The sequence below is a fragment of the Sinocyclocheilus anshuiensis genome, unplaced genomic scaffold (genome assembly GCF_001515605.1).
Source record: "Sinocyclocheilus anshuiensis isolate Anshui unplaced genomic scaffold, SAMN03320099.WGS_v1.1 scaffold882, whole genome shotgun sequence".
Lineage (NCBI taxonomy): Eukaryota > Metazoa > Chordata > Actinopteri > Cypriniformes > Cyprinidae > Sinocyclocheilus > Sinocyclocheilus anshuiensis.
This window is the reverse complement of record NW_015540910.1, coordinates 841,947-856,450: the sequence shown is the minus strand read 5'-3', so window position 1 is coordinate 856,450 and position 14,504 is coordinate 841,947. Positions and strand designations below refer to the sequence as shown.

General features: G+C 38.5%; 1 protein-coding gene across 1 annotated transcript in view; it reads left to right on the top strand.

Moving 5' to 3' along the window:
• The window catches only part of LOC107689255 (mucin-19), a 26,662-nt gene that overhangs the window by 7,078 nt on the left and 5,080 nt on the right, over positions 1 to 14,504 (top strand). Inside the window, exons 15-38 of the mRNA XM_016487196.1 lie at positions 165 to 395; positions 496 to 536; positions 1,229 to 1,383; positions 1,881 to 2,034; positions 2,154 to 2,252; positions 2,385 to 2,579; positions 3,371 to 3,613; positions 3,866 to 4,022; positions 4,167 to 4,277; positions 4,402 to 4,543; positions 4,652 to 6,397; positions 7,091 to 7,125; positions 7,319 to 7,528; positions 7,691 to 7,929; positions 8,378 to 8,564; positions 8,700 to 8,919; positions 9,082 to 9,260; positions 9,613 to 9,682; positions 9,904 to 10,013; positions 10,239 to 10,270; positions 10,378 to 10,528; positions 10,676 to 10,713; positions 10,866 to 10,973; positions 11,101 to 11,140. Of these exons, the coding sequence (XP_016342682.1) occupies positions 165 to 395; positions 496 to 536; positions 1,229 to 1,383; positions 1,881 to 2,034; positions 2,154 to 2,252; positions 2,385 to 2,579; positions 3,371 to 3,613; positions 3,866 to 4,022; positions 4,167 to 4,277; positions 4,402 to 4,543; positions 4,652 to 6,397; positions 7,091 to 7,125; positions 7,319 to 7,528; positions 7,691 to 7,929; positions 8,378 to 8,564; positions 8,700 to 8,919; positions 9,082 to 9,260; positions 9,613 to 9,682; positions 9,904 to 10,013; positions 10,239 to 10,270; positions 10,378 to 10,528; positions 10,676 to 10,713; positions 10,866 to 10,973; positions 11,101 to 11,140 (4,893 nt within the window). The remainder of the gene's footprint in view (positions 1 to 164; positions 396 to 495; positions 537 to 1,228; positions 1,384 to 1,880; positions 2,035 to 2,153; positions 2,253 to 2,384; positions 2,580 to 3,370; positions 3,614 to 3,865; positions 4,023 to 4,166; positions 4,278 to 4,401; positions 4,544 to 4,651; positions 6,398 to 7,090; positions 7,126 to 7,318; positions 7,529 to 7,690; positions 7,930 to 8,377; positions 8,565 to 8,699; positions 8,920 to 9,081; positions 9,261 to 9,612; positions 9,683 to 9,903; positions 10,014 to 10,238; positions 10,271 to 10,377; positions 10,529 to 10,675; positions 10,714 to 10,865; positions 10,974 to 11,100; positions 11,141 to 14,504) is intronic.

Genomic DNA, 14,504 nt, shown 5'->3' with positions numbered 1-14,504 from the left:
TGAAAACGCAACCTTAGCACAATTAACCAAATGAAACTTTGAATTTTTTTTGTGATATATTTGCGAATTATTTTTGTGAATTATTTGTGTAATTACACTGTAACAACATTATTTTTGAACATATGTGTATGACTCATTCCACAAATGATCATTCTGGCTTTCAGTTCCTTTGTGCATGGGCAATCTGAGGTTTACTTATGCCACGTTGGCGTGTAACCATACCTGCCGTTCCCTCTCGGGCCCTGATCTGACCTGTGAGGTGGTGGATGACTCTGTGGAGGGGTGTGGATGCACATCAGATTCTCACCTGAGCAACCAACAGACCTGCAGCCCTCGCCCGCTGTGCAGCTGCCACCACCCAGGAGGCGACACACCTCCAGGTCCTGTGGTTATCGGTGGACGCCAATGGTAAGGATGAAAACATCTCAGTTCAAAGAAATGTTTACAATTTTTTTTTGCTTTTGCTGTGTATAAAATGTTTGTTTTGTATTACAGCTTGTGTGAAAATGGACAACTTCATTGTCCTAAAGTTTGCAGTGAGTGAAATCATCTTCTTACAGTTTAGAAAAACAACAACAAAAACACACTACACAGAATACTCAACCAGTGCATATAGCAACTTTTAGTACGTGTATTTAAACTGAATAGCCTCTGCGGAATTCTATGGCAGTTCTGAACACAGATAATTTATTTATAATACAAAATTAGACAAGACATCCTCCGTACTTTTAATTCACTGTGATTTTTTTTTAGCACAAATACTTTTAAGAGTTTCAGAATGCACCTTATCCACAAAAATCTATGCAGTTTGCCTGCAATTAATGGTGTGATAATGCTGTATGCGTAATTCATCAAACTAGGTTTAAATACCCAAGCATTGTGTAGTTAAGCAGTATGTAGTTAGTCACTTTTTAGTGAACTCCACCCTTGAATTTTCAAGTAATGCAACACCTACTAATCTTGTGAACCATTAAAATTTGGAAATTTCATGATTCATTGCCAAATATTTCTATTAAGTTCTATTCCTATTTTCTAGATTGCACAGTGGGAAAGATTTGTGTGGATTGCGCACAAATACCAGTGGACACTGCCCATAGGACATGTGAAAGCTTGACCAAACCTGTAGTAAGCATTTGTCTAAAATTTGACATCTGTTATCAAATTGACAATTGTTATAGTGTTAATTTTCTGCAAGAGTTTAAGTGAAATTCCTGATCTATATTCACAGAGTGAGGATAACAGCTGTATCAGTGGTTGTTATTGTCCAGATGGCCTTTTTGAAGATCATAACGGTGGTTGTGTGGCTCATGAAAACTGCACCTGTGAATTCAGCGGGAGGGTGTATGAAACTGGGCAGAGCGTGGAGACCAACTGTAAAATATGGTAAGAACCCTGTCTTCTAGCCTTGACCTTGGTTCACATATTTTACAAGAATAATTTACCCACCTTCATATCATTCCAAAGCCATAGGGTTTTCCTTTTGTGGAATAAAAAAGGAGATATTTTAGAATATTCAAGATGCTCTTTTCCTGACTGGGAAAGTAAGTGGATATTGAGGTTATTAAGCTCTTAAAATTACAGCAACAACAACAACAAAAATCCTATTAAAAGTAGTCCATTCAGCTTGCGCATTATTATTTCAGGTCTTCTAAATTTGAGTTGATATTTACTAAAAATCTTCCTGTCCACTGTAGTGCTCAAATCTCACTTGTTCCTTTATATATTCGAACTTGGCACCTCAAGATTCTAAGCGATAACAAGTGTGAATGACATTTGAGAGCTTTAAGATTGTATGCTTTGAGATATCCTGCCCTACAACATTACAATGAAGTAAAAATCACCTGACCACTGGATTTGAATTACATGATTTTGTGTCGCAGCACATGTAGAGGTGGTGAATGGTCTTGTATAGATGAGGCATGTTCAGGAGTATGTGAGGTGTTCGGAAATGGGCAGTATCACACCTTTGACTCCAAATGGTACAGATTCGATGGCCACTGTCAGTACACCCTAGTGAAGGTGAGTGGTTGCAATGTGACAAATTATCTTTTCCAAAAGATTCTGACTTAGTTTATGTAAAATTCACAAGTGCTGTAAAAAGTAGCACTCAACAATTGGCAAACATATTTAACTTCTAATACTTCTTGTATAAGGCCGCTGGTTCAACTGGGCAGTTTGCAGTTAAAACTGAGAGTGTTCCTTGTTGTGATGAGTCTTTGACATGTTCCCGCGCCATCTCAGTGGAGCTCTTGGTATTTATAACCATCACCATCTGTGAATATATAAATTGTTGTTGGATGTTGTCAATATTTTAACTTTCTATCAAGTAAAAATTAGAATGCACTCAGTTATGAAATTGTAAATATTTGCTTAATGTTTGACAGGGTGCAGTGACTCTGATGTTGAATGACATGAAGGTAACTGAGACTCTTCAGGCAGGGGGTGCATTGTTGGCAGAGCCCCTGTACTCCATCCAAACTGTGGGCCTCTACATCATTATCTCAGTTCCCGGACTGGGGATCACTGTAATCTGGGACAAACATACTAGGGTCACCATCCAACTAGAGCCTCAGTGGAGAGTAAGAAGTCACATTTAATTTATTTTATTGTCCAAGATTAATATTCAGAATTTACATTGTGAACTAATCAGATGTCATGCAAAAAGCAGCAAGCTGTCCAGATGATTTCCTGCTCTGCCGTAGTATCAAGCTGCATCAAGTACAGTCTCTGTTGCTTACGTTGCCAGAACTGTTATTGAAAATGAATGACGGCGGATTGCTTTGCTTCAGCAAATTGCTTAAAGTGGGAGCAAACCTTTTGTTTTTAAACTCGTTGTGAGCAAAACTGTTCTAATTGGCTATCTTCTGGGATTGATGCCCGAATTTCACATTAAGTGTGAACACACAAATTACTTATTGCTGAAATTGTGTTGCATTGTGCCTGGTTAGGACTATTGTTGTGATAGACCTAGTACAAAGTTTTGAAATGAAAGTATTTCTCTTAAATAGAAAGATGAAATTTTGGAGAGAGGTCACTATGAATGGCAGATGTTATAAAATGGCTAACAATGGTTAAATCACAAGTAAAAGTTGCTAAATTAACATCCTTGTTGGCCCTGGACCAAACTTGTTTTCAACAATCTTTATTTTTAATTTAGCACCAAGGTTGGGATTTGAACAACATTCTTAAGAACATATCTATCTGACCTCCTCTTTAGGGCAAGGTTAGGCAAGGAGTGGATATGTAATGTCAGGGCTATGATAGTTTGATAGGAATGTTGGTTCAGGAACAACAAGGAATATAGATCTTGAAACATGTGCTACTGAGTGGTGAAGACATGCAATGTTCTCTTTCAACTGTGGAACATTAGGGCCGAGTGTTGGGGCTTTGTGGGAACTTTGATGGAAAGGTGACAAACGACCTTCTGACAAGCAGCTCCTCAGAAGTTTTCAGTGTTTTGGACTTTGGGAATAGTTGGAAGACAGCAACTCCGCCATGCTCAGATGTAACCCATGAAACATTTCCTTGTGAACGACACTCCTACTGTGCAGCCTGGGCCCAGCGGCGATGTATGATCCTGAGATCGGACACCTTTATAGATTGCCATTTGAAGGTACTTTGCCATGCCAAAAGTTAATAAAATAATGTTGTTTCTGATGTTTAATCTTGGTTAATTGACTTTAACTAAACAAAGCACTATTTCTATATCAGACATTTCTGAACTTTGTTCAAGTTCATCAAACTGTTTCTGAGTTTGAAAGTTGGTTCAGGTACACAGTGTACTCACAATTCCTTTTTTTGTCATGAGGAAAGGTGGAACCTTTATTGAACCAGGCAGTAATTGTTGCATTCTTTTGACTACTAGGTAGATCCAGAGCCTTATTACCAAGCCTGTGTTTTGGAGTCCTGTTCTTGTGAGTTTGAGGGAAAGTTTCTCGGCTTTTGTACAGCTATCTCAGCTTACGCAGAGGCTTGCAGTGCAAAGGATGTCTGCATCAACTGGAGAACCCCAGATTTGTGTCGTACGTATTGTATTCTATTGTAATTATTGGATTGGACTTTGGAAACAATTAAGAATGTTCCCAGCATGAGTATTTCCTGGTTACGGCATACCTGAGTTATTAGTTAGTTAGTCAAGTGATTACAGTGCATGTTCATCTCCACAGCGGTGTATTGTGACTATTACAATGAAGTGGGCCAGTGCACCTGGCATTACAATCCATGTGGCCAGGTTAAGACCTGTGGCACTAATAACCACTTTACAGGAAAACTTGAAGGTATTTTTTCCTTTTTCTGTTCCTGTTTCTTGATCTCGCTGTTGTACTGCAGTATTCTGTACTACTAGAATTTAGAAACACGGAAACTATTTAAATGTTCACCAAGCAATGTATGACATTTCAGGTTGCTACCCAAGATGCCCTGAGGAGACCCCATATTATGACGAAAACCTAGGAAAATGCACCGCTTTGGACAACTGCACTTGTACCTTCATGAACAGAGTGTTGTCACATTCTGATGAAATGTGTACTTCTTATACATGCTGGTAAGCCATTTTGTAGACTCTTGTTATAGTGCTGGAAGGATATTTAAGATAAAATATTTATAAACTATATACCTACTATTAATTAAAATTTGTATTCTTTTTGCTTAGTAAATGCCTTGATGGACAAATTGTCTGCACTCCTACATTTACATCTACAACTACGACTACAGTTTATTACACATCGACAGCTCAGCCATCTACAACAATAATAACCCACACAGCCACAACACTACCACCAACAACTCAGAGCACAACACAATACATAAACCCAACAACACAATACACAATGAAACCAAAAACTGAGAAGTCAACCGAATCTTCTACAAATCCAATTAAAGACACAACTACAACACAATTACCAACAGCTGCGAGCACAATAGAATACAAAACCACAACAGAACCACCAACCTCACAGAGCACAAAGAAATACACAACACAACTACCAACATCAGAGAGAACAACAGAATACTCAACCAAAACACGTCCATCAACAACTGAAAGTACAACAGAAACATATACAACTCCAATGGAAGAAACAACCACAACACAACCACCAGCAACTGAGAGCACAACAGAACACAAAACCACAACACATCCATCAACAACTGAAAGTACAACAGAACAATATACAACTCCAGTAAAAGAAACATATTCTACACAACCACCACCAACTGAGAGCACAACAGAACACAAAACCACAACACGTCCATCAATAACTGAAAGTACAACAGAAGCATACACAACTCCAGTGGAAGAAACAACTACAACACAACCACCACCAACCAAGAGCACAACAGAACACAGAACCACAACACATCCGTCAACAACTGAAAGTACAACAGAAGCATACACAACTCCAATGGAAGAAACAACCACAAAGCAACCACCTGCAACTGAGAGCACAACAGAACACAGAACCACAACAAATCCTTCAACAACTGAAAGTACAACAGAACAATATACAACTCCAGTGGAAGAAACAACTACAACACAACCATCACCAACCGAGAGCACAACAGAACACAGAACCACAACACATCCGTCAACAACTGAACAATATTCAACTCCAATGGAAGAAACAACCACAACACAACCACCACCAACTGAGAGCACAACAGAACACAGAACCACAACACGTCCATCAACAACTGAAAGTACAACGGAAGCATACACAACTCCAATGGAAGAAACAACCACAAAGCAACCACCTCCAACTGACAGCACAACAGAACACAGAACCACAACAAGTCCTTCGACAACTGAAAGTACAACAGAACAATATACAACTCCAGTGGAAGAAACGACTACAACACAACCACCACCAACTGAGAGCACAACAGAACACAGAACCACAACACGTCCATCAACAACTGAAAGTACAACAGAACAATATACAACTCCAGTGGAAGAAACGACTACAACACAACCACCACCAACTGAGAGCACACCAGATCACAGGACCACAACACGTCCATCAACAACTGAAAGTACAACAGAACAATATACAACTCCAGTGGAAGAAACGACTACAACACAACCACCACCAACTGAGAGCACAACAGAACACAGAACCACAACACGTCCATCAACAACTGAAAGTACAACAGAACAATATACAACTCCAGTGGAAGAAACGACTACAACACAACCACCACCAACTGAGAGCACAACAGAACACAGAACCACAACACGTCCATCAACAACTGAAAGTACAACAGAACAATATACAACTCCAGTGGAAGAAACGACTACAACACAACCACCACCAACTGAGAGCACAACAGAACACAGAACCACAACACATCCATCAACAACTGAACAATATACAACTACAATCGAAGAAACAACCACAACGCAACCACCACCAACTGAGACCACAACAGAACACAGAACCACAACACATCCATCAACAACTGAAAGTACAACAGAACAATATACAACTCCAGTGGAACAAACAACTACAACACAACCATCACCAACTGAGACCACAACAGAACACAGAACCACAACACGTACCTCAACAACTGACAGTACAACAGAACAATATACAACTCCAGTGGAAGAAACAACCACAACACAATCACCCACCTCAGAAAGTACAACAGAATTCACAATACAACCACCAACAAGTGAGAGCACAACTCAACCAACCATACCAACAAAACAATACACAACTGCAACTCAGCCAACTACTGAAGCTACAACTTCAGTAAAATATAACACTTCAGTATCAACAGTGTCTACAACAGGTGTGGAAGCCACTACAAATATAAACTTGTGCTTGAATGAACTTTTAAACAATGCTTTCTACAAATATAACACCAGTAATGTCATAATAAACACAAAGTGACGAAACACTTTGAATGTGCTAAAAAAAACTGCCACACAAATTTATTTTGTACTTACTGTTTTTTCTCTATCATTCCCACTAGAATTTATAATAGTCACTGGCCCTACTATCACCAGTCTAACTTCAAATTCATCTCAAGAAGTGCATACAACAACTAATCCTACAACAACAACCCCTTCTCTGACATCTGTACTCAGTACTACAATACCTACCACTGAACACACAACTCCAGGTAATAATACTACTCTACACTACTACATGATAACATAACCCTGGGGCCTACTACAGCTTAAATGACATATAGAACAAATTCCAAACTTTAAATTCAGTGTTAATTACAATGTGTTCAATGTCTTAAGAGCAGTTATATGTGATACATATTTTGATTGATTGGGATCCTAAGTTTATGTCTTTTTTTGAACTAGTGTGTGAGTGCAAAGATGTGATGCGAAATCAAAGCTGGTTGTGTGGAGAAACATGGAGAGAGGATTGTGCTGATAAAGCCTGTAATGCTGGAGTGATTGAGGTAAAATCCATTACCTGTCCAACATCCACAATCAGGACTGATTGCCCTAGAGACAAGAAGTCTTTGGTCAAAGATGAAGAGACTTGCTGTCAGAGCTTGGAGTGTGACTGTAAGTAAACTGACTTTTTTATATACACATTGAAACCAGTGGTACTACTTGGTGGTGTGGCATCTATTTGCTCAGACAATGGAAAATAAGAAGAGTGATGGGGATGCCATCACTCTTTCACAAAAGTTTGTATCATTCTATTTTTCCTGGTTTCTTTTTTAGGTCAGTGTCAGGTTTATGGAGACCCACACTACATCTCCTTCCAGGGGATCGCTTTTGACTTCATGGATAACTGCACCTACACTCTAGTGGAGGAGCGAGTACTGCAGCACAGATTAAGCATTACTGTAGACAACTACTACTGTGTGCCGGAAATTGATAATTCCTGTTCTAGGGGAATCACATTAAAATACTGGAATAATATTGCCACACTTATGGTAACAGAGGAGTTCACAGTCGAGGTATGTTTATAATGGTAAAAAAAATAAATAAATAAATAAATGTGTTATTCTACTAATTTATGAATGTATTAGCCTCCCAGAGCCATACATTTGTATGGGGATAAAGTGTGGTCCCATATTTATCTTTATTCTAGCCAAAAGACAAGGACCAGTCTGTCTGTCTTATTGACATATAAGCAACTAATGACTTTTTGACTTTTTCTGTCAGCTTTTTTATTATCAATACCAAATTACATATACCATTATTTTTTAACCAAACATCCTCAACTCTGAAAGTTCAAAGAAAATTAACTCAATTCAAGGAACTCAAATATGCAAATATCTAACAATAAAACAGATTTTTTTGCTCCACACCCACAGTCCTCTGCTGGTCTATTTCTATGAATAACTGGGGATGACAGTTCACTTGAGCTTTAATGATAAGCTGATTGTCTCTGTCTTTTTCCAGTGTACTTTAAACCAGGAGATTATAAAACCACCATATGAAGATCAGGTCTTCAAGTTTGAAAGCAGTGGTAGCCAGGTCTACATCTACATCAAGCCTATCCGTTCCTATGTTTCTCTTACACCTTTCAACAATCTGTTAATCAACTTGGCAATGGAGTACTTCCAAAACAACACCCAAGGACAGTGTGGTACGCCATTAAAATCATTTAACCATTGATAGAAAGTAACTGGCACATTAAATATGGTTCATGGTGCATATGATATCACAGACCATAAATAGATTGTGTTACGACTGTGATAACCTTACACTCTTGACTTCGCAGGTGTATGTGGTGGTCAGTCGTGTATACGAAGAAACGGTGTAGTTGAAGATGACAACTGCTGTGATAAGACTGCATATGACTGGGTTGTAGAAGACCCTCTGAAACCCTACTGCAAATCTGTGCTCACCAATGTTCCTTGTGTCCCTCCCTCGCCACCTTCAACTCCACCTCCACCTCTGCTTACCTGCCATCCTACAATATGTGACCTACTTCACCACGAGTAAGTCACTGTTGGGTTTTTCACTGAGGTCAATATGCATAACAGTTGGGTTTTTAAGTAAAAATCCTGTGTTTTTTCATATAAAATGACAAACAACTTCATAGTTTTGCTTGGCTTGTTGCATTGTGACTATAACAATAGGTATTAACATCTTTTACTCAGAGTGTTTGCAGAGTGTGGTGAAAGGATCAATCTTACGTCCGTAGAGAAGAATTGCCGGTTTGACTACTGTTCATACAATAGTAGTGTTGGTGCCTGTTCTTCTCTGGAGTACGCAGCATCAGAGTGCAAAAGGATTGGTATTTGTGTAGACTGGAGATACCTTACTAATGGCTCCTGTGGTAAGAAAACAGTATGAAAGCACAGTTTCAGAAAATAGTAGTAGCACGCTTATATTTCTGTACATTTATACACTGAAGTCTACAACATATCAACATCATCTTAAAACCTAACTAATTTACGTATACACAATTTTAAAGACCTGCAAGTCTTTACGAATCCTTTGAGGTTCATGAAAGTGTGAATTTGTGGAATTCATAGCTTGATTTGATTGATAAGTTACTGTAATTTTATTGGCCGAAACTTTGTGTTTTCCATGTGCATTTGATTTTGTGTTATCTCTAGTAACAAAATGCTTTAGTAGTAGACTTTGCAAGTGTTGCTGTCTTCTTATAATATTCCACTGTGTTTTAGAGATCACATGTCTGAAAGGAATGATGTACAACGAGTGTCGAAAGTCTCCAAATGATGTCTGTCGAGGCAGGTGAGAAAGATTTTTACTTTAAATGATTCAAGCATTTCTAAAGCTCAAGTCCTGCTGCATACTTCACCTCGTAATTAGAAGATTGTGTTTCAGCAAAATGTTTTTTTCTCAATTTTTTATTTATTTATTTTTAATAATGGTTACGGTTAGGATTGCATGTTTGCTTATAGGCGTGATGTTCCATGTATGACCTCACACCCATCACTCTATTGCCTCCTCAGTGTTCGCGTGCCTGCAACCTCTGTGGTTGGTCTGAGATCAGGCTGCTTTTGTCCAGATGACCAGATGCTTGCAGAAGAACACAAGCAAATATGTGTGTCTGAATGCCCAAGTGAGTTAAGAACTCAACCAAATATTACAAAACAACCGTTTTTATTTATAGGCCAATCCTGAGAGCAATGTGACAAAAGTTTTGTTACAGTAATATTTTAAAGGTAATATATTTTGTCAGCAAAATTGACTTTGCAAAGATACTTTGCTAGTTTTCCTTAATAAGTAATGCTTTCTCAAAATTGAATAATTTAGATATGCATTTCATTTCATATTTATTTTTCAGCATGTAAAGGGCCATTGGGTGAGCCCATGCCGGTAAGAGTTCATTTACCAGTAAAACCACAAACTTCTGTTAAAAAATATCTGTAAATAGATGTTTATTATGAATACTGCATAACAGAAATCTTTCATCTTTCTATAAGGTGGGAGCAGTATGGGAATCAAACTGTCACATATGCACATGTAATAACCAGACTAGAACTGAAGAGTGCATACCCAAACCTCAAGAACCCACTCCAGTCTGCAGCGCCTACTCCATCCTGGTCTCTAACTGCTGTGACAATCAGATTTGCGGTAATCTTGCAATCTTTCCACAGAACATCCTAGTGTAGAGTGCCACTGGTGCTTGGAATAAATACATATTCTGTTTTAATTGGTAATTTCATTAGGTCCAGCGTTGCAAAAACAGATTTAGAGTATGTTTTCTTTGCTTATTTACAGTTGAGAAGAGTTGCGAGTACAATGGAAAGACTTACAAGGTAAAGGAAATAGTTCACATATTTACTCACAATGGGAGTGGTTTGTTTTCTATAGTTTCAGAGGCCCCTTTAAAAGACCTTGCTGTAACCAAATTTAGCACAAAATACATTGAACAATGCATGTATATGTGTTCTCGCTCTGGTGGATTCAGGTGGGTGATCGGTGGACAGACCCTTCACATCCGTGTGAGTCTTTCAGCTGTAGTCTGACAGGAACTGAGGTTGAGAAAACCGTGTGTCTGGTGCAAATCTGTGCTGAGGTGGGAATGACCAAACTCACATCAGTATCACAAACTGAATCAAGTTTGTTGCTCATATAGGCTACATCTTTTTTTTCTGGTTCTGTAATCTATAAAGTTAATGTATTATTTTTCTGTGTGTATCCAGGATTTACGAGTGTGGGATGAACATCATTGCTGCTATTCATGTAGGTTTACACAAATGTTTCACTCTAGTTGATATTGTAAAGGAACTGTACCATAGCACAATGGGGTCTAGTTCTTCCTTGATGTGACCTCAGTATGCTAACTGCAAGACCAATGTTAGTATCAAGCCAAGGCAATTGTCCACTTCTCCAGTGACCACAGTGAAGGGCTTTTTTTCCATTCATTTTATTTCTTCCCATTCATTAAAATACAGGTTAAACTGTAATATAATGTAATATTACTAAAATGTAAAACAATTTACAATAACTTTATATTTCAACATTTTAATATATTCCAGTGATGGGAAGGCTGATTTTTCAGCAGCCATGTCTCCAATCTTCAGTATCACATGAAATCATCTCCTTCAGAAATCACTTGTACTGGAAAATGGGAGGTTTTTTTTTTTTTCAGAAATGGAAACTTCAAAAGAATATAACCCAATTCTCTGAGATGCGATGCTGTGTCATGGTGTTGGCATTACAGGAACACAATTTAAATTGTCAGAAAGGAGATGCAAGTGCAGACATGCCTGAAGTATGGTGGTGTAACCCTAAGACATTCCCTTGGGATGCATTTATGTTCTACCCTTCAAATCTCATTCACCAAGCTCTATACCTCCAAGAGAGTAAAGAGGGTTATTCCTAAGAGAGGTCCATAACAAAACATGACTGGGGGGCAGTCGTTGTACCGGACTTGTACTGGCAGGGATTGTAGGTGGGGGGAGTGAATGTCCCTCAATATCATGACTGAGGTGAGAGGGGGTGGGGGGGTTGTCCCATGTCCCATGTCCCACAGTAGTCTTTATATCAGAGAAGCACTGCATTGCTCTCAACCAGATAAGCTAGCAGATCGCCTTACCTCACCGTGGCTTCATGCTTTCCTTATAACATCAGTTCATTCTCTAGGCCTAAGCGAAGGACTGAAGGACCAGGGACCTCATTTATAAAGCGTGCATATGCACAGAGTCTGGTCTCGAGTACAATTTTTTAAAGGACTCGGACTTGTCACGGACTCAGATGCATTTTTACTCGGATGCATTTTTACTCGGACTTGACTCGGACTCGAGCCTTTCGGACTTGGAAAATATGTCCGAGTCCAACCGAGTCCAGGAATTGTCACAAAAGTGATATTCGGTATTTGCATGTGTTTTTAAGTCTTGACCAGTACTTGAAAGCCGACGGGTTTCTGTGCTCACACACCGAAAGTGCGCTCACAGAACGCGCCTCTCAGTCAGTGGGCCCTATTATACACCTGGCGCAATGCGGCGCCAGGCGCGAGTGTTTTTTGCTAGTTTCAGCCTGACGCAGTTGTCATTTTCACGTCCTGCGCCACGTTCTTTAAATAGCAAATGCATTTGCGCCCATTTGTGCGCTGGTCTGAAAACGAGGTGTGTTCAGGCGCATTGCTGGCGCGTTGCTATTTTGAGGCAACTGAAATAGACTGTGCCATTGACCAACAAAAACCTGGTCTAAAATCAATGGCGTTAGTATAGGCGGGTCCACAGCGCGCATACACTCTGCTTATTACACACACAGGGATGCACAGCAGCACACAAACATGCCAAATGTTAAAAATTAAAGGATTGCAATGTAAAAGATTATTATATGAAATGCCTACATGAGACGCATTCTGTCTTTGCGCTTGCAAATTCCACTGTGTAAATAGCAAATCCGCCATGGCACGAGCACAACTGGCTCTTAAAGGGAATGGGAGATGAGACTCTGATTGGTTTATTGCATGTTATGCCCAAAACACACCCATTACTCATTAAGAGAATAGGGACAATCCTTTTAGACCATGCTCCGGGCGCGCCGACCGCTTTTCCCATCGTTAAACTAGCAAAAGTGGATTTGGACACGCCCTAAGTGCACCTGCGCCGTGCAGTTTAGACCATGCGCTTAGATCGTTAAAATAGGGCCCAGTGTGCGAATGCCAAGTTCTCTTTTGCTTAAGTTCTCTTAAGTTCTGTTACTGCTACACACTTACACGAAAAGTTATGTCAAAATGCCCGTCTTGGACACTATTCATGTAAATGCAGTCAGTTTTGTCTTAAGTGAACTTGAACAGTTGGGAGAAATACGGATGTGTCAAAATATTTGATCTATGCGTCAGATCTTAAAGCAACAGCGTAAACCTGCATCAACTCTGTCATAAATATTAATCAAACAAAAGAAAATGAGAAAATCACTCACTGCTCTTGACTGAATCACTTATTAACTTTAAAAAGAATCATCTATATTTCATGTATACAGTGAAGATTATTTTTTACATTTATTACTTCATGAAATGTCTGTAGTAGGCTATTTCTGTAGAAGCCTTTACTACTGAAAAACTAAAAAAAAACTAAAAAACTATTTAATTTGTATTTTTGAGTAATATATTTATTTATCATTTAGCTTGTAAGTAATACTTGGAGTGTTTACTTGCCTTCAGTAAGCTTGAGAATGTTTTATTACATTAGTTTATTATTTTTTTGCTTTTGTATTAGTGGCAGTTTCTAGCTTCAAAGAAAAATCATTTTTCTAACATCTTTGCGGCAATAGTTTTTATGGGTCCAAAATTACCTTGGGTGTGCATTATTTTCTAATAATTCAACAGCCCGTCATCAATTATTCCTTACATAATGTAATTTATTGTAATTAATGTAACTATAAATGCATTAAACTATTAAACTATAAATGCAAACCGGTGTGAGTTGGCTGTGACTTATGGAAAGTACATGTAGGGCTTTTATACACAGTGTGTGCCGTTGTACAAACTAGGTTTATCCCTCACAGCCTCATTTTCATCTAAGAAAAATTAAAAAATGCCCTGTCTTAAGGGTCCGTGTACTTTGGCGTCCATTCATTTTTCGTTTTTTTTTTTTTTAACCCAGAAATTAAAATGCAGTTTCTTCTTTAATGGTTCAAACACTGATGAATAGAATAAGCAGACACAAACTAATTTTGATTATTCAAAATTCATATTTCATTAAAAATCGTAAAAATGATATTGAGCTTGTTTTTTATTGCGATAAAAGGTGCATTTTCTGCTCTTAAGGTCCCATTCACCAAGATACCTACTCCTTTACCCCCACCCTTGAATTTATACATTTACTTTAACGATTAATAAAGTCAAGTACCAACCTTTAATTTGAATGGACATTGCGTTTTTCTAGTTGTAAAGGTTAAAACAATGTTAAAGTCACCATGAAATCAAAATTGAAAATTCTTATTTTTAAAAGGAATACTGTAGTGTTTATTATAAATAATTTATCAGTGCACTTCATTATTTTTTAAAACTCATGTGCCATCGTAATCTTTAATCAAAAACGTTAACCTCCCCTCCCCCTCAAAATGACTAATCTTCTCTTCCGGCCACGAGCTA